Below are 20272 nucleotides of genomic sequence, written 5' to 3' on the forward strand. Positions count from 1 at the left end.
TGAACTATACATTCTACCTGACATGATCTTATAATATCCGTTCTGAAGTCGATATCCCATGTATGTATATAGCTTGATTCCAACTTTTCATACCTGAATGTTTATTCAAGGGTCATATCGTCAGGTGTAGCTTAAAATAGCCAAATCAAAATAATCCGTAATAACCGCATCCATCATTCATTCTATCATTTCGAACCATTGTTTATATATCACCTAGCACCTATCCACGCATCTCGACCTACCCCTAATCACTTGTACATAGCTCATCATCCGCTCTGCGTCAGCTCATCGCGTATAGTCGTGTATCTAAGGAAAATTCTGAGACTAGCTGAATTGTATCCGGGTGCTGAGCAACCTCGTGAGTATTTCTGGTCTTTCATCCTGAATCCTAGCCGCTGCGACTGCGTAGAGGATATCTCTACGCTTCGTGTCTTCCCCCTCATGCTATGGAACTGCGGTCATAGAAGCACCGTGCAGCAGTAATTATGCGAAGAGACTGCAAGGGAAGCTTCCTCCAGCTGATATGTATGCTCTCTAGCATCAGTCATTTGCATCTCAGTCTCAGCAAACGAATGTCCTTCTCTTGTAAATTTACACACCTCCAACAAGCTTTCAACGAGTAATCATCCCGGTTTGGGTCGCTGAGACGCCCTTGGTAATGTAAGCTTGGACATTGTCGCTCTGAGAAGCCTGCTGTCTGAATGATCTAACACACTTCTTCAGCAGAGCCGGAAATCTCTCATGATCTCATCCATGTCAACAACCAACTTGTAATGCCCTTCGAGGATCCCAACACGTTCAAACCTCGACGAATGTCTCGTGAATACCAAAATCAAGGACGTTCCCCCGGTTTGGGCAAGTCCAACATGGTACTTCCCACTTCGAGATCCGTCTCAGACTCATATACCTCCTCCCTCAGTCCTTCATCTCCCATCGCTCATACCAATTTCTACTCCCCTCGATCACGCTCACCCTCTCCATCTCGACTTCAAGGGCCCGATCTATCAAAATACTCTCATCCTCATTCAAACTCGAGAAGGCGGGCCTCCTCGAGCCGTACAGCGATTATCCGCTATTTCAAACCATATCTCACGCCGAGAGTCGTTGGATCTCTCTTCCTTTGGATGATTGCCCTTTGGATGATCCACAGCTTCTTCATTCCCCTACCCATACCCCGTCTAACCAGTCCGAGCTCCTTTAGACCAACCGCCGCTGATCATCATCTATCCAACCTCTTTCCTCAGCCACCCTTGAGAGCTGGAGACGACCTTTTAGACTCGGTGGATTCTCGTTGGCGACCTTTTGAACCACTTTCTCCTCCGGACCCACCATTTCCTAGACTTCGACCAACACGATTCTTACCATCCCGTTGCCTCGAGCAGTGGTTTGCTGACGGAGAGACATTATGCGGTAAAGGAGAGATGGGAGATGAGGAGACATTAGATGCCACCTGGTTATGGGTGAATGGCTCTGATCACCGTTGGCAGGAGAGCATGGTACATTGGCGAAAGAAGGAAGGGGTTTACTCGCCTGAGCATCATTTCCGGTGAGTAGCCTTTGCTGGAAGAACATGGAGTCCAGTGGGCTGATTTGTCATAGCGAGCAAAACGAGTTGGTGCACTCGATGCGATCCGTTCTTGATGCTTTACCTGGACATCTTTCAACATTCCACTTGATCCTCGCCGACTACCCTTTCGAAGTTCCAAATGACTTGAGCTTGCTACCAGAGTCCATCCTCGAGGATCTCGAGCAGAAGGTGGCCTCTCATGGTGACCAACGTCACTCCCATCGGTCCCGACAGAATGATAACGATCAGAGTACTAGAAATGATTCCGCCAGATCATTCACTTCCCTCTCAGCCTCGCTCTCTGCTCATCTCTCGTCGACATGGCGAGTTGTACAGACGCCCACATGGCTGGATTTCTCTCGTCGGGATAAGACAAGCCCTTCACACCCCTTCCATCCGTTTTCATCTAATCAGTATCGAGACGCACGAAGCAAATTGATACGAGCCGAAGCGAATTACCCCACGCTGCGATACGCATCTCATTCAGAGATCTTCCATCTGCCAAGCATGGATCGTGATGGGCTCACCGAGGAATTGGGAGAACGGGAATGGAGAGAGCGAGAATGGAGGAAGAAAGCCCTACCATCTTTCAATTCAATGGCAATAGAGAGTCGTGTTGGCTGGCTTCCAGGACTTGTGAGTGGTTACTCGGCAGGAATATGCTTACGTCGTGTAGGCCGATGTCACTCTTTCTTTGAACGACGATTTCTTCTTGCTGAGGCCTCATGCGGTTTGTAGCTTATTCTAGAACGGGTATAATCCCCTACTGACGAAACCCCCTAGGTGTCGGACTTCCACTCTCCACTCTACGGCTCAGTGATCCGTTTTGACCATGGTGTGAGTTTGGTACGAAGTGTTCAATCAGGGAGCTACTGATTCGCCTGCAGTACTACCAACAAGTGCGCCCCATGTTGGATAAGAATCGGTTCAACGATGCTGGTGAAGTTGGTGGACTGTACCACGCAAACTATCTACTGTCTCAACGATTTCCCAAGCGATTGAGACCTTACTTCGCTCATGTACCCAAAGTGATCACTCGGGGATTGCATCATGAAGCCAGTCTGATGTTCAAAGAAGCTCTAGCCGAAAGTAGCCAAAGGCGATTCCGAGAAATGATGCTTGGTGAAGGTGATATACAGATGCAGTGGTTGTTGACCTCTTTAAGGGTGAGTGAAACTTATCAAAAGGTGGCACTGACAGGCGCAGGTCGAACGATGGCGAGAAGCTTTGCTCTGGACATACATCGTCGCCAATCTCGGTACGCTTGGCGAATCACCTGATACTTGGGATCATCTGGCCAGAGCAGAGTTGAAAGATATGTTTGGTCTAAACGACGATGACGACGACGTAATCAAGATCGAGGTCCATCGAGGCGAGCGATGGACGTTGGAACCCGGTCGGATGGCTAGGGCTTTTGAACAAGCCGGATGGGAAGCACCAAAGGCGACTGATTTCCTATTCTGTGAGTGATTCATCGGTCGTACTGTAGCTAAATCCAATCAGCTTCCATGGACGGACATATGCCTCCTATTCTCAAAGCAGGAACAGACCCTTCAGCAAACGACAAGTGTGTCTTGGACCTGGATCGATGTTTTGGATCTTTCTGGTCGAGAGAGGAGGATGTACCTTCTGCCGATGTGTTCAAGCGACTCACCTTCCAATATCCTGAATGTGGTGATTGTCGTGAGTCATCAATCTTCAATGCGATCGATCATGCAGCTAAGCTCTTGTTGCTAGTACTCATGGCATTGGTGACTGCTTCCGGACCATTGGGACTATCTGCGTTCTTCCCTCCGAAAGGAACGACCTTTGAAACTGCACCACTATCTCCCGGCCAATCTTACCCAAGATATCTACCACCACCTCATCTCCCGCTCACGCCCACATGGCACGAAGCCGACTTTTCCTTGGAGGCAGTCATGTCGACGACCGCCTTGCCCGGTGAAGCAGTGGACTTACGAGAATATACCATGAAGCTACTTTCACGATATCAATACTTATCTGGTAAGTGGCGAATACTTACATCAGATGTCACTTATGCTGATAAATTGCGGTTTCAGCAAAATCTGAATCGCATTTCCACATGCTCAAATCCGCCGAACACGCTCATAGGGTCTTCAAGATGATACAAGATAACCCACGTGTCAGTATCTTGGGCTTGAATGATGATATAGAACAAGATTATGACGAGGTCAAAGGAATCATGCTGGACTGGTTTACCCTGAGATGGCCAAGGAAAGCCGTATGGGAGCGGGGCTGGGATCCTGTGAAAGACAAGTTGGAGGAATGACTTTTGCTATCAATCTGTATCACTGTCATCATCACCCTGCATTGCATTGCGTTAGTCTCACGAATTGGTTTTATCAATACTGAAACACAGACGGCATGCATGAGATCATTTACATTCGCGGGGTACGTTAAAAATGACGAGGGAGAACTATCTATATCAATAGATGGTCATGACTCCGTCCAAAGCGTCTAGCGGTCGAAAGGAAAATATGAATACATTGAAAAGTTCCTTTTATCGTTCGTGGTATAATCCTTTAACATTGTTTGAGGTTGACTATACGACGAGATATCAGTCAAGATCGTACAATGGGCAATCGTTACGAATCACTCACAGTAACTACCCAGGTCGTAGCCGCTTTTACCCTGCATCCAACCGTTACAAAATTGGTGAATGTAGTCGAGGTTGTTTTGGGCTGCACATCGACCTTGACCGGCAGCGGCGGTAGCGGAGCCGACGGTGAGACCAGGCTGCCAGCCGTTGTATGATCCGATAGCCTATTGGTTGATGGTCAGCCCGTCCATAATGTGACTAGTGGCAGAATCAGTCACTTACAGTAAGCACGTTGCCTCCATGAGCTTGGATCAGGTTAGAGAAGAGCTATTTAATGTTGGTCAGTACAGACTCATATCGATCTTTTTTCCTTACATACCTCGGCAGCTCGACCGATGTTGAAGTCGATGTCGTAACAGCTGAGAAAACACCTCGTCAGTGATGAACCCTTTACGAAACCCAAGCTGTATCACTCACTTTCCACCAGGAGCACCACCACAGTTGACTTGAGCCAGTTGCATCAAACCAGCTTCTCCGTTACCGCCGGTAGCAGAAGGGTTGCAAGTGGATTCTTGCATAGCGAATGAAGCGAGCATGATACCTTTGACTGAAGAGGTGATCATGTGTCAGCGGCTGCTAGCTACCATTGAGGATCAAGATACTCACCTCCGTATTGAGCGGCGTATTGGTTGAATTTGTCGATGTAAGGTCCACAAGGAGCAAAGACTCCGTCCGCGGAGAGCTCAGCAGCAATCAATTGATCAGCAGTGACCATAGGAGGGGTCCAACCAGAACCATCGACACCACAGTTGAGCCATCCCTCGGCACCGTTGGGAGAGCTGGAATCGGCGTTTGAAGGACCACAAGTGCTGAGTGATATTGTCAGCTCAGACCGACTCGTTCAAGCAGATGGAACGAGAGTACGCACCCATCCACCACGCTCAAGATACTTCCTATGATACCTGAGCCAGAGTTGGAATCAGGAGTAGAAGCAGGGGCCCAAGCAGAGGTAGAGGCAGGAGCTTCTGACCAGGCCGATGACTATGAATACGAAGATAGATTGCCTTGTCAGTTGATTTTCCGAATCATTTTTGCAGGACGAGGACACTCACTTGAGGTTGACTCCAAGCTTGGTTGTTATCCACACTGCTCTCAGCAGCGGAAGCGACTGAAGAGACAGCGGAGGAAGAAGTTGCGACGGAAGCAGCAGCAGAGAAGGAAGTGGTAGCAGCTTGACGGGGTCGACATTGTTGACCACCTCGTTTCTTGACGGTCTTCTTGATCACCTTCTTCGCTTGAGCGTGGCCGGCGTTGTCCTTGGGGGAGAGGATGGCTCTAGGGGTGTTCTCACCTCGTTGGATGTTCTGAACGACATTGCTGATCCGACGGTGTCGAAGGTGAGGAGGATGGGGTGAGTGGGAGGAAGCAGAGGTCAAGGCGAGGAGGGGAAGGAAAGAGGCAACGAGGGTGATGGTTGATGGTAACATCTTTGAATGAGGGTTGTTGTTGGATTGATGTAGTTGTGATGGGGTGAGGCGCAATATATGTGAGTAAATTTAAAGAGTGAATACAGTTGGAGATTGATGACAACCTGGCTGTAAGAATGAGTGAGTGATGGGTCGAGTTAGCAAAAGCTACGTTGTGAAACCGAGGTTATATTGTTGTAGGAAGGAAAGTGAGATGGGGATGAGAGAGAGTGGGAGGGTGAGGGTGTGCATTGACATGAGCTTACCTGAACTAAGAGAGAAGGCAGAGGGATGGTTGGAGCTGTGTTGGGATGTGTTTTGTTCGTTTTTTTTGGCTTTATTTGATTCGTTGTTCGTTATTTGTTGTTTCGTTTCAGCGGAGAGGTCAATGCGCAAGGAGGAAGAATGAGAAATGACGGAGGAGTGTGTGGTCGTTATTGTTTTTCTCTTCACAGTATGGTGGATGTTGATTTCGTTTACTCTTCCTGTTGTCGGCCAAGTGATGCGAGACTGGGCTGGTCAGTGGTCGATAGTATGCACAATACAAATACACGTATGTTATGTTAGGATGATAGGAATGAGCATGAGAGAAAACGGGACGAAAGGAGAAAAGGAGATCAGTGCGGGTTGACGTTGCTGCATAGAGAGTGAGATCCAAGCGGCCAAGATGAACGGCATCCATCATCGTATTCTGGGTTTATCCTATCCTATTCTTGGTTGTTTATTGGTATGTTGATATTTCATGTCAGACCGAACCAGTCTAAGCGCCAAGCCCTCGATCATCCCACAAACGTATACAGTACAGCAGCATCGCAAAAAGGTCAAGCATGTCACTGTTTCTTGCTGCCCTGGTCTATTCGGCACAGAGGTGTTTAGTGCACTTGGTGTCATGTCATGTACTCGGACAAGTGAAACGACAGGGTAAAATTAACAACAAGAGTAAACAACCACAACGCCCAATTGCAGTCGATTACCCTGACCCGCACCTAGCAACTCATGCACAAGAGCAGTCGCGTGTGATTTTACCATCTTTCCCGTTTGTATTTCACAAGCCATAGCATACGAGTAGCATAATAGCATTGCCGTAATCACGACGCTGTTGTTCATGTGATCTTGAGCAATAATGTTTCGATCAGCTTGCATACCGCTACCAATCGCTTGTTACATTTGAAATGTATATAGGTATGCTCATGCAGGAATATCATTAATCTGTGACAGAGATGCACATAGTCACCCCTTAGTGTCATCTATCGTATCTACTACAATTACAAGAACTTCATCCAGCAATGAATGGAATGGTCGTACAAAATTCAACCTAATTGATCGTTGCACAAATATAAACATACAAACAATGTCCTCCATGACTTCTCTCAAAGATCATTGCCAGACCTATCAATCTTCAAATCGTCCCTCGTCTTCTTCTTGCTCTGAAACTTTTGATAGTGGTATCGGACTGTGACGTCCCATTTCGCTTGGCGAAGGCAAGAGTGCTTTTCCCTCCTGTTCAGCGATCGTGAGCGGATTCGGACTGGGTGATTCAGGTGAAAGCGGTTCTTCTCCGGTTGGTTGTGGACTGAGAAGGCCAGTATCGATCGGTTCACCGAACCCTCCTCCAGAAGACAATCCAGGGAAGAAATTCTCATCCAACATCATCCGCTGAGCTAGAGAACCGAAATCGAGAGTTTCGGTATCACCCGCTGAGAGCGGAATCATGAAATCGGAGAAATCGGTGGTTTGAGGTAGAGGACTTGGCGGAGGTAGATGAGCACGTCGTTCACGCTTAACTCGGGGTGTACCTTCGACCTTGAGACGTTGCATCGTACCGTCGATGAGGTCGCGCGAAGCAGTAGACATGCCGGTAGTTTGAGGGGTCAGAGCAGCTTTCGCAGCAGCCCGACGTTCTCGAGCAGCGGCTTCTTCGGCTCTAGCTCTGTTTTGGGATCGACAGAACTGTGGGGAAAGTATCAGCACCGAAGGCCATTCGCTTGGACAATCCTCATACTCACTCTATAAGATGAGGTGAATGTTCTGAATATTCCAAAGAAATCTTGACTCTGTAGGGGTCTACCCATCTCTTCGCCTTCACCATAATAGGTCTCGACCTCTCGCAGCTCCTTATCAGCTCCGATTATACCATCCCTAAGATCCTGGAGTCGTTCTTCAGCAACAGCAGAGAAACGGAACATCTTCTTGGTATACCCATCCACGCCTTCTTCGAAGTTGTTTCGTAGAGAGTCTCGGATCTTTCGGATCTCATCGAGCATGTGTTTCGACGTAGCTTGCATATCGGCATAATTGACTAACAAACGTAGCGTCAGTCATCTGACACCGGCATATCTATGGCTTACTCACCTCGAGACGCTTCAGCTGGTTTTGCCAGTTCGTCCAAGAACCCATCGAGATGAGGGAAATGCTGAGAGACCGTTTTCTCAAGGAAATGCAGTAAGTTTCCACCACCGCTGGATTTGGTGTCGACAAGCTATAGCATGGCCGTAAGCTTGATTATTCTTGTTCTTCTACAGAAACCTGACTTACTCTGTTGATACTAGCAATCTTGAATCCGAAAGCCCCACCGGCAAAGTTGGTACCATTGAGGTAATTCCCCATTGTGAGGATCACGTTGAGCAGTTTTTGGAACCGTTCGGCATGACGGAGATCATGACAAGCGCTTTTGAGAATGGAGAGACTCTGCATTGTGCATCAGCTATCGGGCACTATGTAAGCGATAATTTTCACTCACCTGCTCCAGCAAGTCCATGTTCTGGGCAAAGCGAACCTCGAATAACATTCCTTTGACTCTGTCGTTCAGGTGAGGGAGTTGAATCAGGCGGACCATTAGTCGGTCAGCAGGATGAAGCAGCTCCAATTCCGCTTCGGTATCAGCGGAATGAGTGAGAAGTTTACCTCGCTGCAAAAGTATGAAGTGAGCAAAACTCCTTTTACACCTGCCAGATCACCCACGTCATCGTCATTCGGTAAAACACCTTGAAGCTCGTGTAAGAATGTTTCCGTACAAAGCTCGCTGCTGAAATTGGCGATAGCTTCCGAAAGTCTCTCGGGGTCTTTGAAGCTTTTCGCAGTCGAACCAGCCATGAGAATTTCTGCGAGGATTGTCAGCATAGGTCTTCGAATCGCTCAAAGGACACTTACCAATTCTTTTACGATGATCGGGCGCGAGAACACTCTGCAACTCCGTTTCTTTACGTTTTTCTGTAAAGTGTCATGAGCTGGAGTTTCGGTCTAGATATATAGCGAGAGACTCTGTGTACCCACTGACGGCATCATAGATGATTTCCTTTGCTTTGAACTCGTCTTCCATCTCATCCCATAGATTCACAGCCTTCATCTTATCCACCAACTCACTTTCCACCTCATCGGCTTGACCCCATACAGTTTTCGACAATTGATTCTTGGAGACCTTTTCCCATTGGAGTTGCTTCATCTTCTTACTAGCAATCACACCAATGTCTTTACGAGAGTCATTTGAACCGTGAAGGAGTGAGCTGATCGATCCAAGAGGGGCCCGAGCGACGGTCGGCAAAGAGTTCTGAGGTGAGATAGGGGGCGGTGGTGGTGGAGGAGGGTAGGAGAACCAGCTGTCTTCTTGAGTGATACCCCGTCTTTGATACCTGCCAGAACGCCAGACATTCCAGGTAATTGTGCACCTGGTCCGGCAAAGGCTCCAGGAGGCGGCGGAGGCGGAGGCGGTGGGGGAGGCGGCGGAGGTGAAGAGAAAGAACTGGTAGAAGTACTTGCTGGGGTGCCGAACATCGGTAGGGGAGGCGGCGGTGGAGGGGGAGGAGGTGGGGGTGGGGGAGGAGGGGGAGAATGGGCTACAGATGAAGATGGCTTCTCCAATTCGCCTGCGCCATCTTCAGTATCGTAACCGACACTGCCTCTACTCTCTTCGCCTTCTTGCACGGTGGACAAATTCCCAGCATCTTCCGGCAAGATATCGTCCGAGATCAAACCATGACGGATCGATTTGGCTCGACTGAGGACCTGCACCCTGAAGCTGTCTCGACTGCTAGGTGTACGTATCTCGTATGACATGACAGATGTGTAGCCAGTACCGTCGGTACGTTGTGTGAACTGACTATCTCTGTAATCTCCACCCTCGACATCGTCATCGCTGACTAAGCCAGCAGGAGCCGAGGAACTTCGAGAAAGAGCCTTGAATCGTATCTCTTCCAGGAAACGAGGGGGAAGACCTGGCTTCTTTGATTGACGATATATCGACTTCTCGCCAACAGGAGGAGCATTGATGTCGAACGCTCTTCGAGTAGGGGTGAGATCGTCGCGCGTTCGACCAGTACGAGATGATGATGCACCTTGGGGACGTATGGGCGACTATGTGGTAGGTTAGCGTAATCCAAGGGCTATTTAGAAGAGTGCTTACCACTGAGTCCGCTCCTTTGGCTAATGAGTTCTCGATATGGGCTCTGACCCTTTCCTCCTCGGCATCCATAAATTGCGAACCGGACATCGCCTTCCTGTCTCGATGAGACTCTCTATGTGCGTTCTTCACCTCTCCCTTGGCTTGACCTCCTAAAGCAACTTTTTCCGCTTCCATCACTTCACCATCTTCATCTTCAACATCTTCTTCTGATTCATCCTCCAATATCGTGGACCCTGGTCTCGCCGTTTTCCGTCGATTCTTTCCTTCCAGTTTACGAATAGTCTTCTTCCTTTCCCACTGTTCACGAAGATCATGAATCAATTTCCTCCTATCGATAGGCCCATGGGTCATCTCCTGCACTTGCTCGAGATGATTGGTTTCACGAAGCATGTTGAACAGTTCTTGAATATATAGTTCTAAATCGGCTATACGCTGCTCGTAATCCCGCTTCATCCCTTCCATCTGATCAGTGACCGTTTCCGTAGCGGCTCTGGATCTTCTCAACTTCTCTTCCAGATCGATGACCTGGGCTTTCAGTTTGCCTACTAACCCTTCATCACCGGCAGATATTTCCTCTTGCAAGCTTCGCTTTTCCTCTTGAAGTCTGGCGAGAGCTACTTTCATGCTTTTGAGTTCTACCATGGCTTCATCTAGGCGATCTTGTTCTACAAACTTCCCCACAAGATGAGATACTGAAATTCCAAAAGCACGAGAGAAATCTTGACTAAGATCCGGCGTATCACTCATGACAATACTGGTGATCAGCTTGTCGAGAAGCTGGAAATATCGGACCTTCTCCTCTTTCTCTCCCTTAATAAGTAGAAGATGGCGAAGTGCGTTGAGAAGGTATGCACTGGCTTTTGATCCTTTGGTGGTTTGCAACAGAGCACGAAAGACGTCTTCAGGACTTCTCATCGATTTAAGCATTTCTCGATCCTCTTCATCAATCAAGTCACGACGGTCATTCTCGGCTTCGGTTTCGTATTCTATGATCAACTTCATGGTGTCCGGATCATTCCACTGTTTGATCTTGTGGAAAATGTTGAGGATGCCTGCGGTTTCCAGCTGAGCTCGTACCGAACATCTTGATTTGATATCTTTCCCGGACATTACACCTTGAACCAGGCAGAGCATAGTGACCTATATGGAAATGTCAGCATCAACGGTGAAGGTAATGATCGCTTTCAACTTACACAATAATCCATCAAGAAGCCATCGTCCATTCCTCTGAGATCTTTACTCAGCCCAACCATACTGCCCATTCTTCCTCTTCCATCGATTGTAGCTTCAAACTGCCTCAGCCAAGCGTCGAACCGACCGACTTTATATGCGAGATCAGCTACACTAGCATTGATCTGCTGTTCCAACGCAGTGAATCCTGATAAGACTAAACGTAGACCGAGACGAGGGTTTGCATCGGCATTGTAATGACAAAAGAAAACGAGGATCTCTCCTGCAATCTTGCGGCATACGATGTGAGGGGAGATGAGAGAGGAGACGATTGCATTGATCACTTGAGGTTTCTGAAAGGCATCTTGGGCACCGACCTATAAAGGTCAGCTATGCTACAAAGGGTATAGACTTACTTTATTGCCTAAAGATCTTCTCAGACATTTCAGTAATTCCAACTCTAAATTTGCATCTACAGGACCTCTCCCTTTGCGATGTGTTATACCGTTTAGATAATTCGCAAGCACCACTTGACCTTGATGAGCCATAAAATTATCCATCCAGCTGAAAGAACAGTCAATTCAACCAACACAGTCGTAAACACAAGATGACCTACTCAAGAGTTTCCGTCCGCAAGCTAATGTCTAAAGCCTTGAGATGATCTACCGTCAACTTCCCATCTAAAGCCTTGGTCAGATACCATTCTGCAGTCGTTCTATCCAAACTTCTAGCATCTACTCTTTTTCCTATACTCATCCGATTCAGTTCTTCCTCCTTGCGTCGAGCCACCCTTGCATTCTCGTGTCGATTTCGAGCGTCAGCCTCGACCATCTGCCATTTGGATTCGATAGGTATGGAGGAAGCGGTTTTGGCGATATTAGACACGGTGGATGATATCGAGCTTCTTGAGGATATAGAAGGTACACCTTTCGGTTGAGAGGTATCCAGATCTCTACTCTCCAGTAATTGCTGGAAGAGTTCCTCTATCCTCGCATCATTGGGACGAGGGAAATGAAAGTCATCTTGTCGCGGTGTATGAGGTTGAACGAGTGAGGTGGTTGAGGTGGATGCTGTGGGTGTTGAACGACCATTCGATGAAGGGTGTGCATGTCGGCTTGAAACACTTGATCTGGCAGGAGGAGGACCATCGAAGGTAGGATATCGTCCATCTCGATTAGGACGCTGGGAGTTGATCGATGAGACTGTACGTATCGAAGCCGTTTCCGGATCTTGGAAACCATAACTCATTGCATAAGGGTGTTTAGCAGCTGGGCCACCGAGTTCTTGGGGAGTAGGGGATCGTGCCGTATTCTGAGTGACAACGGTAGGTGGTTGATATCGAATACCAGTAGATGACGAGGCGTCAAGGACTATACCAGGTTGGTTATACCTCACTCCTCCAGCGGCATCTGCGGTTGACCTTTTTGACTGACCAGGCAAGTCGGGTGACATCCTTCCTCCTCCGGGATCCGTAATGTGAGACCTTCTATCCCTATCCGATTCATCTCTATTAGATCCCCTCCTATTCGACGGCAGAGGTAGACCATCACCTCGTCTACTAACGTTCATCGGTGTTCCTTGATCGGTCAACATGGGATTGGTGTTGGGTGGACTGATCATCCGTCCTGTGACATCGCCGCTGCCTTTTGTCGATGGCCCGGCGACTGGAGGTGGGCCCGAAGAAGTGATCTGATTATATGGAACTGAGGCGACCAGTCCGTTGGGTGATATCGCTCCATGAGTCGAAGACGCAGAGGCCGACGAGCGGTGTTTCTTTCCGAAGAGAGAGGTCATAATTGATCCTGCGAGCAGGAGAAGGTCAGCTTGCGATGAACAGAGGTCACTGAACTCACCACTTTACTCGCTTCGGTATGACCTGAAGGCGGATGACCAAACACCAGACCAAAGCGTAGGGAGGCTCGTCTGGTCCGGTGTTTTGATGTTTGCGTGTGGACTGGATATTATGTTATGCCAATTCAGTCATCGGCCTCGCGTCAGTGGACAGTTGATCTGGGTAGGAAGTTGCTGATGCTGCCAGAGTCGATGCTTCGACAGTAGTGAGTGGACGGTGCAGCAGTGTTGCAGGCGAAGGGTGCAAAGCTGTTGTAGGTGTGAGTGATTGATATGTTCCAAAGGTGTAAGGTGTATACGATACAAAGGAGGAGGGAGTGGTCTAAGCGTGTCAGACATGGACAAATGATAACAACAAAAATAGTAAATCACCAACGACCCTGACTGAACTCGACGCGATCACTCCAAGATCACTCTGACATTTACGAGATCATACATCACTCATTGCGATCATACATGCGACTTCACTGCTATCGTTCATAACCAATACATACACACTCACCCATACAATGTCATTCTATCTGGCCATCGTATCACCCTTGGACTCACCGTTGTTCGAGCTATCGTTCCCATCCGCCAAACCACCTCCAGGATCATCCTCGGCTTCCTCCACCTCATCCTTCCCTTCCTGGTCCACTTTCACAGCCGCCAACGGCTCGGATCTGGGTGCAGATGGTCCAGGTGCAAAAGTAGGAGGGTCGATGGGACTGTTGAGTGGGGAGTCAAAGACTGGACCGGAGAGGGATAGGGCAATGTGTCAGATGATAGCGCACAAGAGTCTGGACAGCGTGGAAGAGATGACGGATGGGACTGGTAGTCTGTGAGTAGTATCTATACTATCGATCACTTGAGCTGATTGACATATAGCTATCTGAAGAATATAGATAAGCATAATGAATGGATAGTATCAGCTTTCATAGCAACAAACGGTACGTTCATGGCATCATAGAGATCTGGATTCTATCTAACCTTGACCTGAAGTCAAATTCATCCTCTTACATGATATCAAGAATGACGATGGGATACGGCTGTTCTTCTTGGACGTATGGGAATCTTATGTCAAGGTGGGTTCACCTCGTCTGAATGAATACATGAGAATGCGTTGTCTAAAGCCGTTGAGTGCTATAAATGTAGATTCTGCTCAATCCCTTCCACACCGTTAACACCCCAATACGAAATCCAGTGTTCGAATCAAAGATACGTGCGAGCGCTAAGAAGAATCTGTAGAAAAAGAAGAAGATAGATACCCGTCTATTTGTAATCCATACCCTCAAGGGCATTTTATGCATACTACTATTGATGTTGTCTAGGGCTATGGAAGGAGAGTTGCTCCTGTTTTGTTTTTATGCGAAGTCTTCAGCTTTACCGGACTAAGTAACGAGATGATCAGCAGATTCTTCTCGAGCATACGCGCTGAGCTTTACTCACTACGAGCAAACCGACTAGAGTAGGCAATAGGCAGGGTCAGGGACAAATCATCGTATAATACTGAGCACTGCTTGTCCACTCACCAATAAGACCGAAAAGACCAAGGACGGATCCAAAGATCTACCACGAGTATTCAGAGACATAAGCTGTTACAGCATTGGCAATTACCTCTGACTTTACTCACCTCTACGATAAGGATTTTGACGAAGAGTTGTGGATCTGCTGCATCGGCAAGAGCAGCAGTAGAACCGGTGATACCGACTGAGATACCACAGAGCAAGTTGCAGATACCGACGGTAAGACCACCCCAGAACAAGGCAAATCCTATAAATGAGCAATTGCGTCAGCTGATGACTGAGTCCAAAGATCGGGCTCCACATACCGGTATAGTAGTTATTGGCAGTATAAAGGTTCTCGACATCTCCGTTAACTCGAGAGGAGTATATGATCGCAATGATAACACCTAATTGAAGTGGAATGTCAGTGTATGAGATGATAAGACCAAACTGAACAGGTGCACATACCGTAGATGGCCACGACTTCACAGAAAATGATGCTGAGCAGACATCGTCAGTACAAGCCTACACAATTACACTCTTTCGAGTAGACGCACGAGATAAGATTCTTAGTACTGATTCTGGGTGCTCTGATACCACCACCCAAGATCGAAGCACCAGTGACAAAGATACCCCTATGATGAAAGTCGTCAGATCGTGATCATATGATGGAGGAAAGAAACGGTGCACGTACCACGCAGCGCCTGTCACGCTCAAACCGATACAGAGTCCGATACCTGTGAGAGCCCACGCATATGGACTAGACTCTGCGAGGAATTTACCAACGTTGAATGACTCTCCTTGACCTGTAAGAGGATCATCAGCGAAATAGCAGGGACGTCTGAATAGGGATGATAGGCTGACCTGTGAAGAGAAGATAGAGTCCGATGACGGTGGCGAGGGAAGTCGAAGAGACAAGCAGGCCCGAAGCGTAATAGCCCATTCTGAGTGGATCCTTACTGCGATGATGATGCTACACAAGGAGAGGAGAAGCGATGGTTGGTGTGGTAGCAATAGCAAGATGGTGTGAAAGGAGATGAAGGCGAGTGAGATGAGATGGTTCAGGGTATATATGGGATAGATGTATGGTGGAGGACAGAACAAAGCCAAAGCTGAGCTCACAAGTTGATCATGGCGCGTGATTACAGTACACCATACTCACATTCAACCACTCACCCAGTAATCAACGCACTCTTCTCCTCTCTCTCTCTCCCTCTCTCATAGCACCTATTCATAGCTCTCAGAGTAATCGGTCGAGCAGCACTGCCAACACTTCCAGACAAACCGCTCAACTCAGACTAAATTCTGGTCGGCATTCGGCTGTTCTGCTTCCATCGATATCGGAAGGATCACACCAGAGTCATGTCAACCAAATCATCCCCTGCCTCTTCTCCTGCCAAAGACGGTACAGATATGCAGAGACAGGGTAGCAGTCAATCTGACAAAGGTAAGTGTCCCAGCTCTCAGAGATGCTCTGCTCCAATGAAGATGAAGCTGATATCGCTGATTGTTCTCGTAGATGGTAACTCTTCGCTGAAAAAACGAGTCAGAGAAGGCTCTTCGGTAAGTCTCTCAACAGTCATTCTACCAACGGGATCCTTTCGTCGACCCGTGAGCTATCGCAGCATAATGCTGATATTTTCATGTAGGAGCCATCACAAGCTGGAGCGTCCATCCCCGACCCAGTCGCTACCAAGAAGAACCGAATTCATTCCTCTAGCAAGTCTGCTGGACCTAACGACATTCCCGAGGTCGAAGGGGAGGATCACTCATCCCCAGCTCAAGATGTCGACTTGGAAGCTGGAACTAGTGCCTCTCGGAACGAGGAGAAACCAGTTGGTGAGGTGAGAAAGAAAGTTGAAAAGATGTCGTACGAGGAAGGGAAATTGTCAGATCCGTCTCGAACCCAGCAGAGCGCAACATTAAATAAGGATGTGGAAGTTGAAGGTGAAGGAAAGCAGACTGAACGCCCCAATGGAGATGAGTCATGGGAAAAGATCGAGAAAGATGAAGTGGAAAGTTCGAATGGTGAAAGCTTGAAGAGAAAAGCTTTGAATCGAAGCGAGAGCTCTTACGCTCATGAACCGGAGGATTTTAGTACCAAACGTGCTAAGGATGTAGCTGAGGTGAGTACCTTATCCCCCTTCTTGAAGTGTTCTTGTCTGACATGATGTTGTAGCTGCCATCGGACGAAGCCAAGAAACCTCCTAGTCCCAAGAAAACCCAAAAAACCTTCAGCTCATTCGCTTCATCTGCCTCGCCATTCGCCTCTCTCAAAGGCTCATCACCCACAGCCGATGATTCCACATCCACTTTGGCTGCTCCCAAGCCCGAGACGGCGAAGAAGCCTCAGGCAACATTCGGATCATTCTCCGGTACATCTTCACCTTTCGCTTCCGGTGTAAGTCCTGCACCCACTTCTTCTACACCCTTATCCTCGCAAACTACCGAAACAGAGATAACAGCTCCCGCAAAGAAACCTCAAGCTACTTTTGGAGCTTTTTCATCTTCCGCTTCCCCTTTCGCATCGACTAAATCGACATCGGCATTTGGTTCTGCCCCAATCAAGGGATCGGCTTTCGGCACCTATTCGTCAACTTCGTCTGCTTTCTCGACCAAGAAGACTACTCCGGTAGAAGGGGAGGAGAAATCGGAAGCTGGTCCGTCCAACTTTGGTGATATCCTCAAAGAGACTGGAGGAGATGAGGAGACTGAGGAGAAAGTGGAAATGCAAGAGCAGGATGGTAAGTTCTCTCCTTCCATTTTAGATGACAGGTGCTGATTTCATCCGCAGTCTCCACTGGTGAGGAAGAGGAGGAGACGGTATTCCAAACACGTGCGAAACTCTACATAAACGATAGAAAGACAGGGTGGAAGGAGAGGGGTGTTGGTATATTGAGACTGAATGTTAATCGATCTGATGGTAGTGGGGCCAGACTAGGTGAGTAACCCTCTACAAACATTGCGCCTCTGCTGACCATCTCGCGTCGGAATGACAGTCATGCGAGCGGATGGTGTTCTGCGACTGATCCTAAACTCAAGAATATACAAGGGAATAACCACATATCCTAGTGACAAGAAGGTCAATATGACTCTACCTGAGGATGGCAGAATGGTAATTGCTTGTTTCAGGGTGAGTTCGTCGGACGTCCATTTGACCGTGGAACTTGGTAAAGCTGATGTACCACACGACTGTTCAGATGTCAAACACCAAGCAGGTCGAAGATTTCATCGAAGCAGTCGAACAACATCAACCTGAAAGTTGGGTTCCAGATACCAGCTACACCACTCCCGCTTAAAATGCTGTTAGACACCTTCCCGTTAGACATGTATAAGAATATTGTTATATACATGGTGAAGGAGGTTTCAAGATAAGGTTCAAAATTTATGGTAATACCAGACAGGCAAATAACGATTTGTGGTAGATCTATCCCATGTGTATGCGATGTACCTATATTTCCTTTTTCCATCTTCTATCTTACTGACTTGAACCAATTTAGACATGGAATGGGATACATGTTGATTCGTGTGATACTTATATACGTGTATACGCTAAGGGAAACACGAAGTCTGATTTTACAGAACTCTTTCAACTAAACAAGTAGGCGCATCTGTACTAAACATCTCTCAAACCCGTGTATGTCGTTGTTCTCTCCTTCTGCAGTTCCACTCGATACTGCATCCTTCTCAAACTCTAGTGGGCGGTACTGGGAGGTTAGGTGCGGAATGGGCGTGAGCGTGTGTATCTCCAGTGGGATAATGAGGATCGACCATGGGAAGGGGTTTGAAAGCTGCTATCTCAGCTGGTGAGGCGTAGAATGACATGGGACGAGATCGAGGTGTAGAGTATCTATGAAGGAAGCTCATTATAAATCCAATATCATTGTTGTATGAACTGTATACTCACTCTTGTAAACTCATACCCATACCCATTTCTTCTCTGCCTTGATCCATTGAACCGTTTAAAGGTGCACTTCTCCGTTGATCGGCATACGATCTCTTCTCCCATGTCTTACTAATCGTGGGCTTGTTGGTGAAAGCGAACAGCAGTCGTTTCGAGAGCGGTGTGGGTGATTTGGGAGACTTGGGTGACTTGGGCGGTGGGACGGGAAGAGACTGCGTTGGCGTGGCCTCGTGATGAGCAATGGGATGGTGTGAGTTGACATGATTATGATCATGATCATGGTGAGTAGGATGAGCAGGATGCGATGGGTGTCTGTCATGACCCTGATGAGAGTGATGAGAATGCGAAGATTCACTCGGAAGCATCGGTTCCGTCTCGTGTGGGTGTTCGTGATGAGTAGGTGAACGAGGGTGAGAGTCTCGTTGATGAGGATATTGCTGATGTATTTGCTGTTCAAAGTGAGGATGACGCTGAGTTTGGTGAGTCGACTTCATCGTTGAAGTAGGATTTGAGCCTGAATCAGCGAACGGTGGGCCATGGTGATGTTGAGTCTGATTGTTCGAATTCTGCCTCAGAGGAAGAAGTTTGAGGTGAGTGGGAACAGGCATGATGGCCATTTAGATTGAAGAGACCAAAGTGATGTGGAGCATATATGAGCAACGATCAAAGCAGGAATGATGATGAGATTAAATTTCATGGTTTTGTCTGTGTTTACCGTCGAATGATGACCAAACGCACCGATCACCTTGAAAGGACCTCAGATAGATAGTCAACAGATGACAGGCGCTGTTTGAATCACATGACGTTCATGATTTGCGTCTCGTTCTTGTCACTTTCAACGGCATGCATGCGAGATGGATGAGGAGAAGGGGAACGTTCATTCAAGATTCATTGAAACGTTGAGTGACGTTGTCATGTTTCCACTCGATAATCACAAACTTGATTGTGTGTTTTCAATCAGCCAATTTGCCACCCGCCATCATTCTCGTCATTATGATTTACCCCATGTTTGTCCGTTTCCTCCGATTTACTACCCGATGATTTAATCATCGGTCGATTTCAGTATTGCATCGAGAAGACCGGAAACATCATGATCATCGTGGTCATATGATTGATGTGTATGACTGAAACAGACCAAAGTTGCATGCTCCGAACGCAAAAAAGCCCACCCCTCCGCGACTCCCCAATAAAGGGGGGAAGCAGAGAGGTGGGCAATTCTGATCAACAGTTAGCTGTCCTCGACAAGGCCAAAGAACTGTTGTAAGTGATATAAAAGTATGAGATATTTGCATTTCCCACAAAGATAGGAATGAGAGTGCAACGGATATGCAAGAATTTGTAAGGAAGGGGGAAAGTGAGAGAAAGGAGAGGAAGCAAGTTTGTCAACGCCTGTCTCATATGTAATTCGACGAGGCTAATGGATGTTGTCAATACGAACCCTTTTCGTGAACCTTTGTGATCTCTTTTCCAACTTTGAAGCCATTGAATGTTCTTCTTGCTCGATCCATCAACCCGATCCCTGCGTGGGGGCGTAGAGGTATTGTACGAATGAGGTGAAAGGTGAGAGAGAGATCAAGAGAACATCGATAGTTCCGGGTTAGATCATTCGTTTCCGGTACATGTGGACTTAACTTGGTGAGTTATCGCCTGTCAGACATTTCGCTTCGACTATTATGTTGTTGTCCTTAAGATACAAGTAAGATCGTTAAGATGATGCCAATCAACCAATGACCGAGAGCGAAAGAGCTATACCGACGAACCGAACACCGAACCAGCCAGACCAAACGTGCTATATTGTAATGAACACTGAATCCCAACGCCACTTGAATAACCTCGCTGCGTGATTCGTCACTCGTAACACCAGCACAACA

General features: G+C 47.6%; 8 protein-coding genes across 8 annotated transcripts; 4 read left to right on the forward strand and 4 right to left on the reverse strand.

Annotated features, from left to right (window-relative positions):
* Positions 1 to 773: 773 nt before the first annotated feature.
* Positions 774 to 3037, forward strand: L199_007736 (uncharacterized protein; the record flags this gene model as incomplete). Its single annotated transcript, XM_064893422.1, has 6 exons — positions 774 to 1546; positions 1600 to 2182; positions 2244 to 2297; positions 2351 to 2404; positions 2455 to 2825; positions 2869 to 3037. 6 exons carry the CDS (start codon positions 774 to 776, stop codon positions 3035 to 3037), a joined length of 2004 nt encoding a protein of 667 aa, XP_064749494.1.
* Positions 3038 to 3075: 38 nt separating this feature from the next.
* L199_007737 (3-O-alpha-D-mannopyranosyl-alpha-D-mannopyranose xylosylphosphotransferase) lies at positions 3076 to 3857 on the forward strand (the record flags this gene model as incomplete). The annotated part of the gene is made up of 3 exons (XM_064893423.1): positions 3076 to 3250; positions 3305 to 3571; positions 3628 to 3857. 3 exons carry the CDS (start codon positions 3076 to 3078, stop codon positions 3855 to 3857), a joined length of 672 nt encoding a protein of 223 aa, XP_064749495.1.
* Positions 3858 to 4180: 323 nt separating this feature from the next.
* Positions 4181 to 5614, reverse strand: L199_007738 (uncharacterized protein; the record flags this gene model as incomplete). Its single annotated transcript, XM_064893424.1, has 7 exons — positions 4181 to 4351; positions 4410 to 4454; positions 4507 to 4546; positions 4605 to 4734; positions 4794 to 4996; positions 5056 to 5168; positions 5240 to 5614. The coding sequence occupies 7 exons, from the start codon at positions 5612 to 5614 to the stop codon at positions 4181 to 4183; spliced, it is 1077 nt and encodes a 358-aa protein (XP_064749496.1).
* Positions 5615 to 6985: 1371 nt separating this feature from the next.
* L199_007739 (uncharacterized protein) lies at positions 6986 to 12956 on the reverse strand (the record flags this gene model as incomplete). Its single annotated transcript, XM_064893425.1, has 13 exons — positions 6986 to 7543; positions 7600 to 7892; positions 7946 to 8072; positions 8129 to 8281; positions 8334 to 8501; positions 8555 to 8694; positions 8744 to 8803; positions 8867 to 9189; positions 9240 to 9943; positions 9993 to 11132; positions 11186 to 11526; positions 11575 to 11726; positions 11779 to 12956. 13 exons carry the CDS (start codon positions 12954 to 12956, stop codon positions 6986 to 6988), a joined length of 5337 nt encoding a protein of 1778 aa, XP_064749497.1.
* A 566-nt stretch (positions 12957 to 13522) lies between these two features.
* L199_007740 (uncharacterized protein) lies at positions 13523 to 14240 on the forward strand (the record flags this gene model as incomplete). The annotated part of the gene is made up of 4 exons (XM_064893426.1): positions 13523 to 13833; positions 13881 to 13942; positions 13995 to 14077; positions 14148 to 14240. 4 exons carry the CDS (start codon positions 13523 to 13525, stop codon positions 14238 to 14240), a joined length of 549 nt encoding a protein of 182 aa, XP_064749498.1.
* Positions 14241 to 14356: 116 nt separating this feature from the next.
* On the reverse strand, positions 14357 to 15440 carry L199_007741 (V-type ATPase, C subunit; the record flags this gene model as incomplete). The annotated part of the gene is made up of 9 exons (XM_064893427.1): positions 14357 to 14383; positions 14442 to 14455; positions 14525 to 14561; positions 14626 to 14765; positions 14824 to 14904; positions 14966 to 14997; positions 15055 to 15132; positions 15192 to 15303; positions 15362 to 15440. 9 exons carry the CDS (start codon positions 15438 to 15440, stop codon positions 14357 to 14359), a joined length of 600 nt encoding a protein of 199 aa, XP_064749499.1.
* Positions 15441 to 15859: 419 nt separating this feature from the next.
* On the forward strand, positions 15860 to 17796 carry L199_007742 (uncharacterized protein; the record flags this gene model as incomplete). Its single annotated transcript, XM_064893428.1, has 7 exons — positions 15860 to 15944; positions 16017 to 16060; positions 16147 to 16623; positions 16677 to 17241; positions 17292 to 17438; positions 17497 to 17630; positions 17698 to 17796. The coding sequence occupies 7 exons, from the start codon at positions 15860 to 15862 to the stop codon at positions 17794 to 17796; spliced, it is 1551 nt and encodes a 516-aa protein (XP_064749500.1).
* Positions 17797 to 18184: 388 nt separating this feature from the next.
* On the reverse strand, positions 18185 to 19009 carry L199_007743 (uncharacterized protein; the record flags this gene model as incomplete). Its single annotated transcript, XM_064893429.1, has 2 exons — positions 18185 to 18347; positions 18405 to 19009. The coding sequence occupies 2 exons, from the start codon at positions 19007 to 19009 to the stop codon at positions 18185 to 18187; spliced, it is 768 nt and encodes a 255-aa protein (XP_064749501.1).
* Positions 19010 to 20272: the final 1263 nt, after the last annotated feature.

Source organism: Kwoniella botswanensis, chromosome 2 (genome assembly GCF_036426115.1).
Source record: "Kwoniella botswanensis chromosome 2, complete sequence".
Taxonomy (NCBI): Eukaryota; Fungi; Basidiomycota; class Tremellomycetes; order Tremellales; family Cryptococcaceae; genus Kwoniella; species Kwoniella botswanensis.